The sequence below is a fragment of the Colobus angolensis genome, unplaced genomic scaffold, assembly GCF_000951035.1.
Source record: "Colobus angolensis palliatus isolate OR3802 unplaced genomic scaffold, Cang.pa_1.0 Scaffold53, whole genome shotgun sequence".
NCBI lineage: Eukaryota > Metazoa > Chordata > Mammalia > Primates > Cercopithecidae > Colobus > Colobus angolensis.
In genome coordinates, this window is record NW_012118821.1 from 6,673,095 (window position 1) to 6,686,780 (window position 13,686).

Consider the following 13,686-nt stretch of genomic DNA (forward strand, 5'->3'; position numbering starts at 1 on the left):
AAACAGGACACCTTGACACATCTATTTCTTCACATCCTTGTCCAAAAATTGCATTTCTTTAAATTATTGGCTGCCCTTTGTAAGGAGACTGGTTGTTCATTTCATCTTCCCTCTTGTCCAGCATGACGCCGAATTCTTGATGAGGGGCCACCCCAGGGAGAAGGAAGGCTCTGCCAGAAAGCTCTCCGAGGCCAGTGCAATGGGGGCTATTTCCAAAGGCGTTCTGGTAGGCCACTGGTTTCTAAGTTTTCAGCGGGGCTCTTCTTGGGAAGTGGTCGTCTGTCGGGACAACTGAGTTTCAGAGACGACTTGAAAGGATGGCAAGTCCTTGCACATGTCTGGGCCCTGTGACTGGCAGCCGGGCAGCTCCCGCTCACCTGCGTCACACATGGGATTCCTAACTCACTGGAATCCACAACAGGCTGGCGCCACGCGTGGACCAGGACTTCACCTACACGCATTGCCATGGGACCAGCAGCAAATTAATGACAAATCACCAGCTGGGTGTCCTGACGGTGCACACGCATATGTACGTGTAAGGCTCTGTGTGTTTACATGTTCCCCAAATACACGGGGAAGCCAGATTCAGCTCTCCAGAAACCATCTTGTGTAGGGTCTAGCTTTGAAATAATCTAGTTATCTAATCCAGGGGCTGGCAAACTTCCTCTGTAGAGGGTCGGATAGTCATCATATAAGTCGAGGACCAAGTTGTTTCTGGGTTTCTGTAGTAACTACTGGGCTTTGCTGTTGCAGCACAAAAGCAGACACAGTGACCTGGAAATGAATGTTCTAGCAAAACTTGACAGCAGCAGGCCACTGGCCGGACTGGATTTGGCCCACTGGCCATGGCGGGCTGACCCTTGATCTCATCTGGCTGCCCCCTGCCTTTTTTTTAAAGCGTGAATTAATCAACAGCACAAAAACTGTCCGAATGTTAGGGGTGGTAGAAGATTAAGAAGAACTTGATAATAACGAGGAACGCTGGCGGTCAGGAACAGGTGCTCTACTCTAATTATCTTCATTAGAATAATCTAAAATCCCCAGGGTGCTCCTCATAGTGAGTGAATGGACACAATTAGCGCTTCTCTTACTTGTTGATAGTTTCTGCATTTGCTTTCCTAAGAATGTTCCTAGCTGTCAGTTCTGACAAGGTGGCTTTTTGAGAAAATGTAGTTGTTGTCTGTGAGTCACCTGTGTGAGGGCAGATGCCTGGGGCTCCCCTGAGCTGAGGGTCCACAGCAAAGCAAGGAGGGGTTGCACATGCCGGCCTGGGGCACTGAGCGCCACACTGAGCAGTGAGGAGGAAACGCCAAAGGCTAAAGGCAGCTGGCCTGGGTCACACTCCCATCCCGTACCTGCAATGCCTCCAACAACTCTCTGCCTGCCGTCTGTGCATGCTGTGGGGTGAGCCCAGCTTTGTCCCCGATGAGATAGGAGGCCCGTGTCTGCCCAGCCCTGCAGGAGGGTGCAAGTGCTCTGTGCACTAAACAATACACTGTGCGAAGAGAAATCCTCGCCCACTCTTTGCTCTCCTCCCGGTATAGCTCTGGGGCTATACCCAGAAGGGCAGTGCTGCCTGCTAGGGACCCTTCTGTCCCACTGTTGTCCCCGCCCGTCCTGTGAGGTGAGGAGCTTCTGACGTCAGCAAGGAGCAGATGTCCCAAAGCTGGGTCTCGGTCTCTTCATGCACGTGATGGTCATGCACCGCCTCCTGCCCACCCTCCTGGCTCAAGAGTGGGAGATGCTATTATGCGCCCCCATCACGAAAGGCCCCCCAGGACAGCACGCAGGGGAGACCTGGCTAAGGTTTCCATGGGAACGATTTAAATCTTCTTAGTTTTGTCCTCACAGAGCTGTGACTTGGCACTGCCTATCCTCACACGGACAGATTCCTCATCGAAAAGGTCAGGGACAAATGGCTGCTCAGACTGCTGACTGCAAACGTGCTTCCTGTGCTGCCAGGGCACATCACACCCTGTGAACATGGCCCCAGGCTCAGGTGTAGATGTCTATTAACATTCTGCATTATCCTCCCCATTCTCCTCCCCAATCTACATACGTGTGTGTATGAGACATATTTTCAAACAGAGCAAATAATATATTTTTGGCACACCAGAGGAAACTAATGTTAACTCTTATCTCCCAGAGTGTATTCATCGCAGATTAATGAAGCAGGTCTCTAAGAACTCCCTGCTTAAAAATGCCTAAGACTTTTTAAAAAGGTGGCTTTCCTTTTAAAACAGTTTCCTTTCAGAAGCACATGACAGATGACAGTGCACCCAGCATCCCCTCTCATCCCTGCACTTACTACCCTGCCCAGCCAGGCTGGTGCCTGGCGCGGGGCTGGGATGCTGGGTTTGATCCTACTGTGAGATGGTAACATTTTCAGGTGTTGGCTCTAGTTGGGCCTGGGCCTGATTACAGGTGGATAACCCGTTGTATTATTCAATCTCTCTGAGCTTTACTTTGTTTTAAAAAAACAAAACAAAACAATACATAGTGAGATTTAACGTCAGCATTCACTTGGCCAGGCACTGGGCTGGCAGTGGGACGTAGGCATGAGGACCCATAGTCCTGTCTCTGTGACGGCTGAGCCTCCAGACAGAGGAACGTGCGCAGGAACGCCCTTAGCACAGCACCGCTGGGTCTCAGAGGGGCACGGGCGTCAAGTGTGGCATGGAGAGAGGGGTCCACGCAGTGAGAGGCATCCACACCCCCTCGCTCAAGAATCTGTCCCTACCCAGACTCTGGAGTTAGCCAGTTGTGAGGAGGTGCTCAGGATGAAAACTTAGCTTCCTGGCCCCCTTCCCTGGCTTCCTGCTTGCTCCAGAAGGGGAGACATTGACACTAAATCCAACGTCTCCTCTGTTATATCAGAGGAGACGCTCTGAGACTAAATGCAGACAGTGTGCGCAACATGACCTAACCATAGAACTTTCTGGTAACTAAGTGTTTTCAGAAAATCATTGAACTGTCTCAGTTTTCTTCCAGAGCATCCTCTACTGACTAGATTTTAGAGGCACAGAGAAACCAAAATTTGCTTTCTGATCTTGTCTCCAAACTCTTTCAAGGTGCTGGCTATAATCCATAGCTATATTTTAGCACTGACATTCTAACATTTTATCTAGACAGGTCTTTTATTGCATTAAGTCTGAATACTTTAAAAAAATACTTTTAACATAATGTTAGTAAAATGTTTTAAAGTGAGAGGTTTGAGAGATTTTTTTTAACGGAAGCCAAGTTGGCTTCATGTTTATGCAAAAGGAAAAAAGATTTTTTGACTAAGCCAAAGTACTAAAGAAATAACAGTTAAAATTTTTAGGTTGGAAAATGTATCCAGCTGCATTTTTAAATTAAATTCAATGTCACAGAAAGTTCATATTCTTGTAACGCAAACAACAGCCAGTTTCTGTCAAGATTCTCTCTGGAAAATATTCTCAGAAGAGCCTGAAAGTCTCAGAAATCCAAATTAATCCATTTTATTGCTCTACATACTGACTTTTGTACCAAATGACATTATATTAAAGCTATAAACTGCCCCAAAGCAAATCATATACGACAGTTAAATAAACACACTCTTGAAAACAAATGGCAATGCCATGAAAAATCCTGTTTGAGTCTTTTTTAAGTGGACTACATATTTTTTTCTTTCTCACTTTTTTTAAAGACAGGGTCTCGGTAGGTTGCCCAAGCTGGACTTGAACTCCTGAGTAGCTGAGACTGTAGGTATATGCCACTGGGCCCAATTATCTCTAGCATTTCTTTTAAAAAGCAAAAATATACAAACAGCAGGTCTCTGCATGCAGCTAAACTGGGAGTCTCTGGATATGGTCCTCTGGTCTCGTCTCCTCTGCCGTCCACTCCCCATCTGGCCATGCTTTCATGTAAGCCCATCCGCCACGGCTGTGTCTCAGTAGTGAGACCCTGTTCAGGTCAAGAACCCAAGAATTCGTGCAGGGAGAGGGAAAGCAGATGCCAACAATCCAAACTCAGAATCCATCTGCAGGGTCCTCACAATGATGTTCTGCATAAGGAGTGTCGCCTGCACACATCTGCCACTCTGCTCTTTAGCAGATGAGCCCGGGGCCCAAAATAGATATGAAAACAAAGCCAAATAGAGTCCACAGACCCTTTACAGTTTCGTTGTATGAGTCCGGAGTACTTCAGAGAGTAGAGCTAAAGACCTCTCCTGGACATTCCACATGGCTTAATGCTTTGCAATAGGATCCTGAGAATCATATTCTGCTCTGTACGCACCTGCCACACTGCTCTCCCAGAGGTCCCTTGGGTCTGCATCAGGCCTGTTCCAGCCAGGAGGGCTATGCAGGGCCCAGTGGAGAGCGCATGACGAAGGGTCATGGGATGTGGTCCCAAAGCACCCACTATATTTAGAAATCAGGGCAAGTCAGTCAGCCTCTCTGGGGATCCGTTTATTAGATAATGACAAATTAGCTTTGCAGAGCTGTTGTGTCACTTTCTGGGATAAGGGACTTGATTATTCATTTAGCACCTACTATCTAGGCCTGTGTCCAGTGGCGAGTAAGTGCAGACAGGACACCTACCATTGGACTGTTGTTAGGACGGGGGTTACTGTAATTTCCGCTATGCCTACCCTCATGACTTCCCTCTGTGACTTTGCATTTTTTACATTCTGGGCCAGCCCAAGAGTTTAACCCTCAAACTCTTAGCCTTAAGCTGGCTGAAATCTAATACCTCATGGGAGCCATCATCTTTAAACCTCCCCCAGGAGCCTATAAATCCCTATAAACAAATTGTGTTCCATAAATTCTTCCTGCTACCAAATAGATCACTAGACAAGGTCTTCAAACTGTGAGCTGTTCAGAGAATCCAGAATGTCAGTTTAATTTCAGAAGTTTAGTTTACATCAACTTTTTAACTCCTATCAAATGCTGTATAACCATATCTACCAAAAGAACTCCCCACAAAATTATCCATATTCATACATTACAGGAATCATAACTGGCAGACATATCAGGCACCTACCTCTTTCAAATTGTAGCTTTTTATATCTTTGCATAATTTCAGCTGCAACCATGCACTCAATCTAAGGGAAAAAAATGCAAACAAGAAAGATAACAAGCTGAGGGCTACAATATAATGCAATGTACACCCAAACAAAACCCACGTTATTCTGACAAGTTCAGCTGTGCACGCTAGAGCACATCAGACAGCCCAGTCTGTTCAATTGCACATGCCTCGTTCTCCTGTAGGTGGCCCTGTTTAGGGCAGGCAGCATCTGGGCAGCTAATTGCGGTTTCTAATCCTTCTTTGATCAAGAGCTCAACATACTGTTTCAGGCACTGAAAGAAAAACAGAGAAGGGTCTATAAACATCTTTACCTCCTTAATGCTGAAGAAATCATGATGCATTAAAAAAAGGACCAGGCACATCATTGCATTACAGTTTACCATCTTCACTGTCTAGCCCACAGCAACCAACAAATTTGAGGTTTCGAGGTTTTACTCATTCAATAACTATTTATGGGGTACCCATTCTGTGCTAGGGACTGTATGCTCAATCACAAAGCTAAGGCTATGGGTTAGATCCCCGCACAACACCTCAGCAAACACAAGAGCCAAGAATTCTAAAAGCAAGAAGAAAGGCTACAAGGGAGGCTGGGAGGTAATATTCCTCAAATGCCTATGAGATGCAGCCACTGCATTAAATATTTTCTCTCCCAGTGTTTCATTGAAGCCTTAGACCATTTTTACAAGAAAGGTATGACTGTTCCATTTTTCATATGTGAAAACTGAGTCAGCAAAAAAGGAAGCTGCCAACTTCCACAGATAGTACCCAGAGCCTCGATGTGAACCCAAGCTTGCTCAGACAAAATGCTCACGTTCTCCCTGCTGAGAACCCAACTGTATTTGGCATTCCTCACTCAGGGTGCCTTACTTACCTGGCAATTACTCACTATCTGCCTTACCTACTTGGAAGCCCTGCTTAAAGCCTGAAGTAAGTCAAACAAGAGGAAGTGAAGGAAACGAAGTAGAGTTAACATAAAAGATTCTGTGGTGTTCACTCCTGCTTTACAAAGTCTACTAGTCTTAGAAATCTAGTGTTTCCCTGAAAAGCATATAATAAACAGCAATGAGAAGAAACAATATGGCCTTTGCCAGCTAGGCTCACTACCAAGAGAAACTAGATGTAGAGCTTATATAAGAACTCAAAGAGCATAGAAAATGACGTAAAATCCCACAATGGCATCCCCAAATCAACTTCAATCACAGTTCCAGTATATTTAAAGTTCATATTAGCAATAATATATAATATTACAATACCATTATTAAAATATAATAGCAATTAATCAAGAAAAATCCATAAGCTATGTTTGCTAAGCTGATACCTCCCTGCAAAAACGTATAATCCATTTTATTACAAGAATGCATGATCATTACTAATGAATGGGTCTAAACGGAAATCCAACTGCAATTCCTTCTACCTCCATGTTTAGAACAAGTCTGTTAGTCTCTCTCTACCATCCTTATTTTCCTGCTCTGCAATTTAGGGTGGTTTAACCTACCTCACAGTGGAGTTGTAAGAATCTCAGGCAAGGGAAAAAGTTTAGAAGAATACACAGAAAAGAGTATATGCTTGATATATAAAGAATAATCTGATCTAAACTGGTAATTTTCCCCATCCTAGCAAAATAGAATATTTCATTCATTGAAGACTCCAGATTGCAATTTCTTTAAAAAATAAAAATCAAGGTCATCCTCAGAAAGAGCCACTTGCCAAAGCTTTTCTCAAGAGCTACAACTTCAAGTGCAAATTACAATGTTGGTGGCTCCACACTGAACCCTGTGTTCCAGCCTGTGTTCTTTTGATCTGCCTGGGCTCTGATGATTGCAGTGGCTCTGAACTGAGGTTTACACAGATAATCTATATTTTGCCAACCTAAGGTTTAGGAAGATAGTTCCCAGAGTAGTGAGTATGGACGAGCCCAGGCTTGGAGTTCTATGTGAGACTCCAGATGGCAGAATTTTCAGAGATGAATTCATTAAAACCAATGCAAAGGCTTTTCTCAGAACAAGGGAGAGGCAGAGGATGAGCAAGAGAGGAGTCACCCCCAGCCTCCAGCAGGGCTGCAGCCTGGTTCTGGGCAGCATCCGCCGACATGTTAAGTGGCAGTGGCGCTGTGGACTACTAGAGTGGTGAACCATTGTAACAATGAGCTGGACAGTTGGCAGATCAGTGGAACTTTCTGTTTATGACTGGGTGCCACATGACAAGGGAGAAAGACTGTAGGCTTCAGAGCCAGACAGGCTCAACCAATCCTTGTCCCTCAAGTCAGAGTTTGGGCAACAGCTCCCTTGACAACAAAATCGGAATGCCCATCTCGCTGCACTTTTGTGACAGTAATCTATGAAAGCACGTGGCATAATTCCTGGTAGGCACCACCAGCTACGTAAATAGTGGCTGTTGTCTCTTTTTTGTCTACTTATGTGATATGTCTCTTACAGTTATAGGCATTTAAAAATCCCAAAACCTTAGCAACAAGATCATTATTTTACTTTCTATTATGAAGTTTGTCTAAATGGGGTCTCTGGAGGATACTGGAATGCCTTAAACCAATATACGATGCTGGAGACTCTCAGAATATTGTGCAGATCAGCATGTAATGATAGAACGTGACTCTTCTAAGAAGCAAAATACAACAATTAAAACCGGCATGAAGCGTACACCCATATGCAACAAGTAGTGAGTCATGTCTGGGTTTCGAAGCTACCCAAGAGTGAACATTATGTGTCATCAGGATGCAGCTATCTGTGCAAGTTGCAAAAGGATTATGTTCTGGGAATAGCAATTTGTTCACTATATAAAAAGAGATGAGGTTCCAAGCGCCTGACCTTGCATCCATCAAAAACAAGCCCAGCTTTCTTCCAGATATAAAGTGGGTCATGACTCACAAGCTATGGTTTTCATTCTAATTGCAAAAAGATGTCTTGACATGAGCACAAAAATAGGTAAACAGAGAAACTTCTGTAAAACAGCCTAAAAGCAGAGACTGATACATTTTCCTACTGTTGCACTCATTATAGTAGTCAAATGCTTTCTAAGTCCTAGATTCTATGTGAATCGCATTACCTATGTTAGCTCATTAAACATGCACAAAAGTCATATGGCGTGTTACCACGCTCACACGACAGAGGAGAAAACCAAGGCTCAGAGACGTTGACAACAGCTCAAGTAGAAGCACTAGGGCTCAAACCCACGTGTGGCTGGTTCCAAGGCTGGTGAGGTTTTATGTTTGTCTGTTTTAAATTTTTTGCATACTTACTCCTCAACTGAAAACTTTTAGATGAGCCAGTTTAGAGATCTAACATACAACATGAGGACTAACTTTAATACAATTGTATCGTATCAGGGATTGTTGTTAAGCGAGAAGATTTTAGCTGCTCATCACCGTAAAAAGCAACTATGTGAGATGATGAATATGCTGGACTGCTTCGCTATATGACCGTTGTATTATCTATATGTATCCCATAATACTACGTTGTAAACCTCAAATACATACAATAAAATTAATTTTTTTTTAAAAAAAGAACTCTTTCAAAAGCAATCATTCAATATGTATTTTCTGTTTACCTCATAAACTTTTTTTATAGACAACGAATCGTACGTACTTTAAAGGGGCAGTGTCAGTCAACCCCGAGAACATCTTCTTTGTATGTTCAAGCTGCTGCAAATGCAATGATTCATTTGCAAGGCTGCAAATGCGATCAAGACCCACACAGCCCAGTGTGGGGGAAAGAGGCGTGCAGAGATCATCATCACAATGCACTGTGCTCCGTGCTCTCATGGGACCACTGCAAGGGGACAGGGAGGCTCTAACAGGCCAGTACATGGGTAGAGAGGAGGGGTCCCACCTGGGGGGGGGTCAGGGAAGGCTTCCCAGAGATGAAAAGTTGGCCAGAGGGTCAAAGGCATTGCAGGAAAAAAGGCATCAGCCACACAGAGGGAAGAAAGGGGGGTAAGCCACAGAATGTTCCAGGAATTTCATTTTCCACTTTGGTTTCCAACTCTTTGAAACCTGATGAGGAGACGGCACTGCTGATTTGCTAATATACCTCCGGTGCGTCACAAGTTTCCTGCCAAGGAGAAGCGGCCACGGAGAAATATCTGCCTCGCCTAAAACTACAGCAAGTCTGATTCTCGTCTGCTTTTTCACACGAAGGCCTGTTGGCTACTGACGACCCTACAAGCAGGAGAAAATGCCCAGAAACTGTGCTCAAAGGTGCTTATCTGGGATCCATGACTTATGAACACAAGCATTACATGCAGGCAGGTCCAAACGGAAGCAGCAAGAGTCCCACAAACAGTGGTTGGGAGCAAAGACCCTAGAATCACAAGGCTGCCTTGAAATTACAGCTCACCCACTGTGCAGACATGTGGGTCTAGCAAGGACCTTCGTCTCCCAGTGCCTCCCCTTCCTAATACTGTGGGATAAGCTTGGCGGACAGAAAGACAATCACTCCACAGCTCCAGTGCCCCGGAGACAGTGGTGCTCTGGCATACTGCTCAGACGCTCTGCAAGGGTTTCTCTCAGCCTTTCTAGAGCCATCAATAATCCATGGTCTGTTTATGTTTCTCCTCTAGTCGATGGTGAATTCTTTGAAAGCAAGATCTATTAATTATTTATCTTTCTATTCCCCATACCTAACAGAGTGCTGGCAAATAGCAAGGGATGAATCAAAGCCATGCAGATAGAGGGTGCATGGAAGGACAGAGATGAGTAGAACACCCACAGAGTAGCCAGACACCTGGCAACACCTGGCTGTGGTTAAGCAGGCTGGAGGCACGACTCCCTGCACACCTTCTCTTCTGAGGACAGCCTCATGGGAATCCCCCTGGCAACTCTCACCGGGTGGCCCTGGGAACCTGGAGCGAACTGCCCAGCAAGCTGCACAGTATGTGTTCTGGCAAGGATCACGTTCCTCAAGGATTTGGGAACGTGACTTCGCTCACAAGCTGAAGAGTTCCAATTATAAAGTTTGCTTTTATAAAGTTCTTGGGAAAAAAAAAAAAAAAACCCAGACTTTACGCATAAAATGAACGCTCTCATCTACGTGAGCTCTTGCTTCTGTCCAGCCTTCAGACCCGCTGTCTCCCATGCTCTCGCCACAGCTTTGGGTGGCGCGCAGGAGGCAGGCGCTCATGATCAGCTGCCTCAGGTCGCGATCGGCGTGCTGCTCCCCTGCGCCGCCTTTCTCCTAAGGTATCTAAGACTAAGTCCCTTCAGCTGCAGAGCAAGAAGACGATCCTGCTTTGCAGGTGGCATCCTTGCTGGAAGGGTGGATTCTGCCCTGTATAAAGTAGGGCCCCGGCAAATACTAGTTCTTCTTACCCCTTCAGTATCCTCCACCTACTTAACCTCATTCTGCCCATGCACAATTTCCATCGTCAAAGAGTCTTCCAGCATGCACACTATGTATGGGCCCCTGTCACTCATGTGGAGGGTGAGTGCACACCTCATCTCCTGCAGTGTAGATAAGGCCAGGGGTAAGGCCTCTGTGGCCCTGTGCAGCCCTCACAGGCCCTCACACGGTGGTTGGTGACTGCAGATGCTCAGGGAAGATGTGGATGGAATGATTTCATGTGAAATGCTCTCTTTCAAGAACTCCAGGTGGGAAGTTAGCAGTAGCAAGGCTGTCACTTTTCTGGGATTCTCAAGTTCACTCAGCAGTTAGCACTGAGCACCTGCTTTTGTGGGAAGGCATGCAGGGACCTGGCGTGGAGGCCAGGAGGATGCCCAGAACCCTGGCCCCCTGGCCATCTAGAGGTCTCAGGAGCAAGGCATGGCCGCAGGGCTGGAGGCAGAGGCTGTTTATTCCATCTCCTTATACAGGGAAGAGACTGCCCCTTCCAGTGTTGAGTTTGTCCAAGAAAAACAGCAGTCAGGAGAAAGAGAAGCAGGCTCCACCAGAAGGGGTGTGCTCAGGAACAGCATCTGGCCCGGGGGGACAGGGAAGCACGGTGCGGTGGGCCGGGAGGCAGCAGCAGTGCTGAGCGGAGCGCAGGGCTCACTCCTGCGGGCAGTGGAAATCGCACTGTGTCGGGAGGGGGCCTGTGTCATCCACGGCTGCTTGATAAGAACCCACTCGGGGCAAGGAGGCCAGTGCGATGGGTCAGGCCATCGGTTCTCAATCAGGCCACTGTGTCAGCAGGGATTCGGGGAGGTGTTTGTGAGGGGACAGCTGGAGGGTAAAGGGACAGGGCACAACCTGTAGCTGGGCCTGCAGCTACGCTACGGTCTACAAAAGCCACCAGAAGCTGGATGTTCTCGAGGAGGCTTGCACATGTGACCATGCACCCGCTGCCAAAAAGGAGGAAGGTCACTCTTTGTTCTCACAGTTGCCTGTCCTGAGGTCTGGGTGGCAGCCAAAGAGGCAGTGATAGGATCTGAAGACTGAGCCCAGGGAGCCAGAGGCAGGGCGAGACTGGGGTGACAGCCAGGAAGATCTGGCTCTCTAGGGACGCCACTGGGCGTATCCTCCCCCTCGTCAGCCACAAGGGGAAGACACTGACGTGGAGGCTGTGCTCTCCACTATCTCACAGGGACTAGTGAACTGTCCAGCTGCCTTCCCCTCACCTCTGGAGGCAGTGCTGAGCTGGCGGAGAGGGAAGACCTCCGAGAGAATGCATGTTCTCTCCTTAGCAAGGAGCTCGCTCCTGCAGCCTCAGCTTCCAAACAAGTTGCAAGAGAAGCGGTGGTGTGGGCAGCGCGGCCCGTTGGTTCTATCTGTTGGATATGAAAACCCGGATTCACAGAGGAGCAAAAATGCGTATTTCACCCAGCCACGGCTTCATCACGAAGACCTCCCAGTGGAACAGAACAGAGGCAGTGTGGTAGCAGGGTGTGCACATAAACACCACCAACATGAGGCAGGAACAGGCAGAGACTCGACCTCTCTGTCCCTTCAACAAGTATTTATGGACTCCGCACCAAGGCTGTGACACTGGGCGAAAGGCATACCATGGCTTGGCAAGTGTACTATGTTGAGGGTGCTTAAAAGCTGAGGCAGGATGATCCCTGGGTCAGACTCCTACTGGAGCTGGAATGAGTGTGTCTGTGAAATCGAGTGTGTGCGCATTTAAGAAGACCTGCGCAGAAGGGGACACATGCACAGAGGGCTTGAGAGCCGCGTGTGAGACAACGTGAGTAGGCGTGCAACTGCTCAGAATGTGTAACAGCAGAGGGTTAAGTTGTAACCGTGTGACACTGTCTTAATTCCGCCTCTGTTGGGAAGATCTGAATTTTCCAGACAACTGAACATCATCCCAGCCCATCGTGAAACTGAAAGTTTTATTTGTCTGCTCTTTACCGCTTGTCTAAGAAAGGGCTGGGGAGACTGATAGGGATCCTGCCAATATTGGGGCAGGGTTGAGGACACTACCTGCTGTCGGTCCTAGACAGGCCTCCTGGAAGAAAGCACTCAGGAGGGTCTTGGGGTGAAGAGTCAAATCCACAAAATGGGGAGAGAAAGCAGATCCCAAGGATCCTTTCCAGGTAGGAAGAAGGGGCAGTGTTCTGAGAGGGAGGGAAGGCACTCTCTGACCTTAACTGGGGCAGGGTGTGCAAAGGCTTCCAGAGTGGCCCTTTATCCCTTGGCTCATTTTCTGAGCAAAGCCAATAACAGGAATCAGCATTTTCTCAAGGACCCTTAATAGACACCAAATGTCTGGTGCAGAGACAGCCTACTTCATGGTATAGGCCCATGCTTGTCACCAGGACCTGTGTTTTGAGAAGGGACACCCGCCTCCTCAGTGTCAGAGGGTGGAAGAGGGTAAGGAGTCCCACTTACATTAGTGTCTATTTCAGAGAATATTGTTGGACTGGCAGGCCATGGACAGGGAAGCGAGGATGGAAGGCTTTCAGGAAGTGGCCATGGAGAGAGGACAGGGGCTGCCAGCCTGGTCCCAGAGGTCCCAGTGAGGGAAGGAGGCAGTGAAGGGGCTGGGGGATGGGGTACCAGGACCCACCTGCGAAGACCAGCAAGGGCTGGGGTAGCGGGGCCACAACTCTCCTCTGAGGCCAGTACAAGCATCGGACGCAGGAGTCACAGGGCCCTTACCCTCTCCTGCCCTCTGACACTGAGGAGGCGGGTGTCCCTTCCCAAAACACAGGTCCTGGTGGCACGCGTGTCAGTGTCCTGGGAGCATTTTGCAGCACAGGCTGCAATCTTCTGGCTTGCCACTTATCCTGTGTCGTCAGGTTACAAAGTGTCATTTCCTGTTAATCGTGTAGAGAATTGCTCATCCTCCACATTTTAGTTTTTCATACTCTTGATTAGGAAAAACAAACATCAAGTTAGAAAAAGTTATAACTACAGCATCCCTGGGCTCTGAGTGAAGTCCTCTGCCAAGATTAATGTGCAGGAACTCTGACAACTCCAGACCCTCATCAAGCTGTTCTGCTTCATGGAGGTTCTGGGCTAAGAGAGATCTGGGTAACAGAGATTGTTGGGATCTGGGCTTTAGACTAGGACGGAACATAGCTGTCATGATTTCAGGGGCAACACTAGGAAAAAATGCTTTCCATAAAAGGAAAGATGCCACCGAGAAAACCACTTTGTATGTGTGTATAAATCAGGGTTTGTGAAATTATCTAACAGCACTTCAGTTCATCAATACTACAAGTTTAAAAAAAAAAAAAAAAAAAAA

The 13,686-nt window shown here is 47.1% G+C and overlaps 1 protein-coding gene across 1 annotated transcript in view; it reads right to left on the minus strand.

Annotated features, from left to right (window-relative positions):
- The window catches only part of RNF144A (ring finger protein 144A), a 61,914-nt gene that overhangs the window by 22,245 nt on the left and 25,983 nt on the right, over positions 1 to 13,686 (minus strand). Inside the window, exons 3-4 of the mRNA XM_011960945.1 lie at positions 5,217 to 5,321; positions 5,005 to 5,065 (exon numbers count right to left, since the gene is read on the minus strand). Of these exons, the coding sequence (XP_011816335.1) occupies positions 5,005 to 5,065; positions 5,217 to 5,321 (166 nt within the window). The remainder of the gene's footprint in view (positions 1 to 5,004; positions 5,066 to 5,216; positions 5,322 to 13,686) is intronic.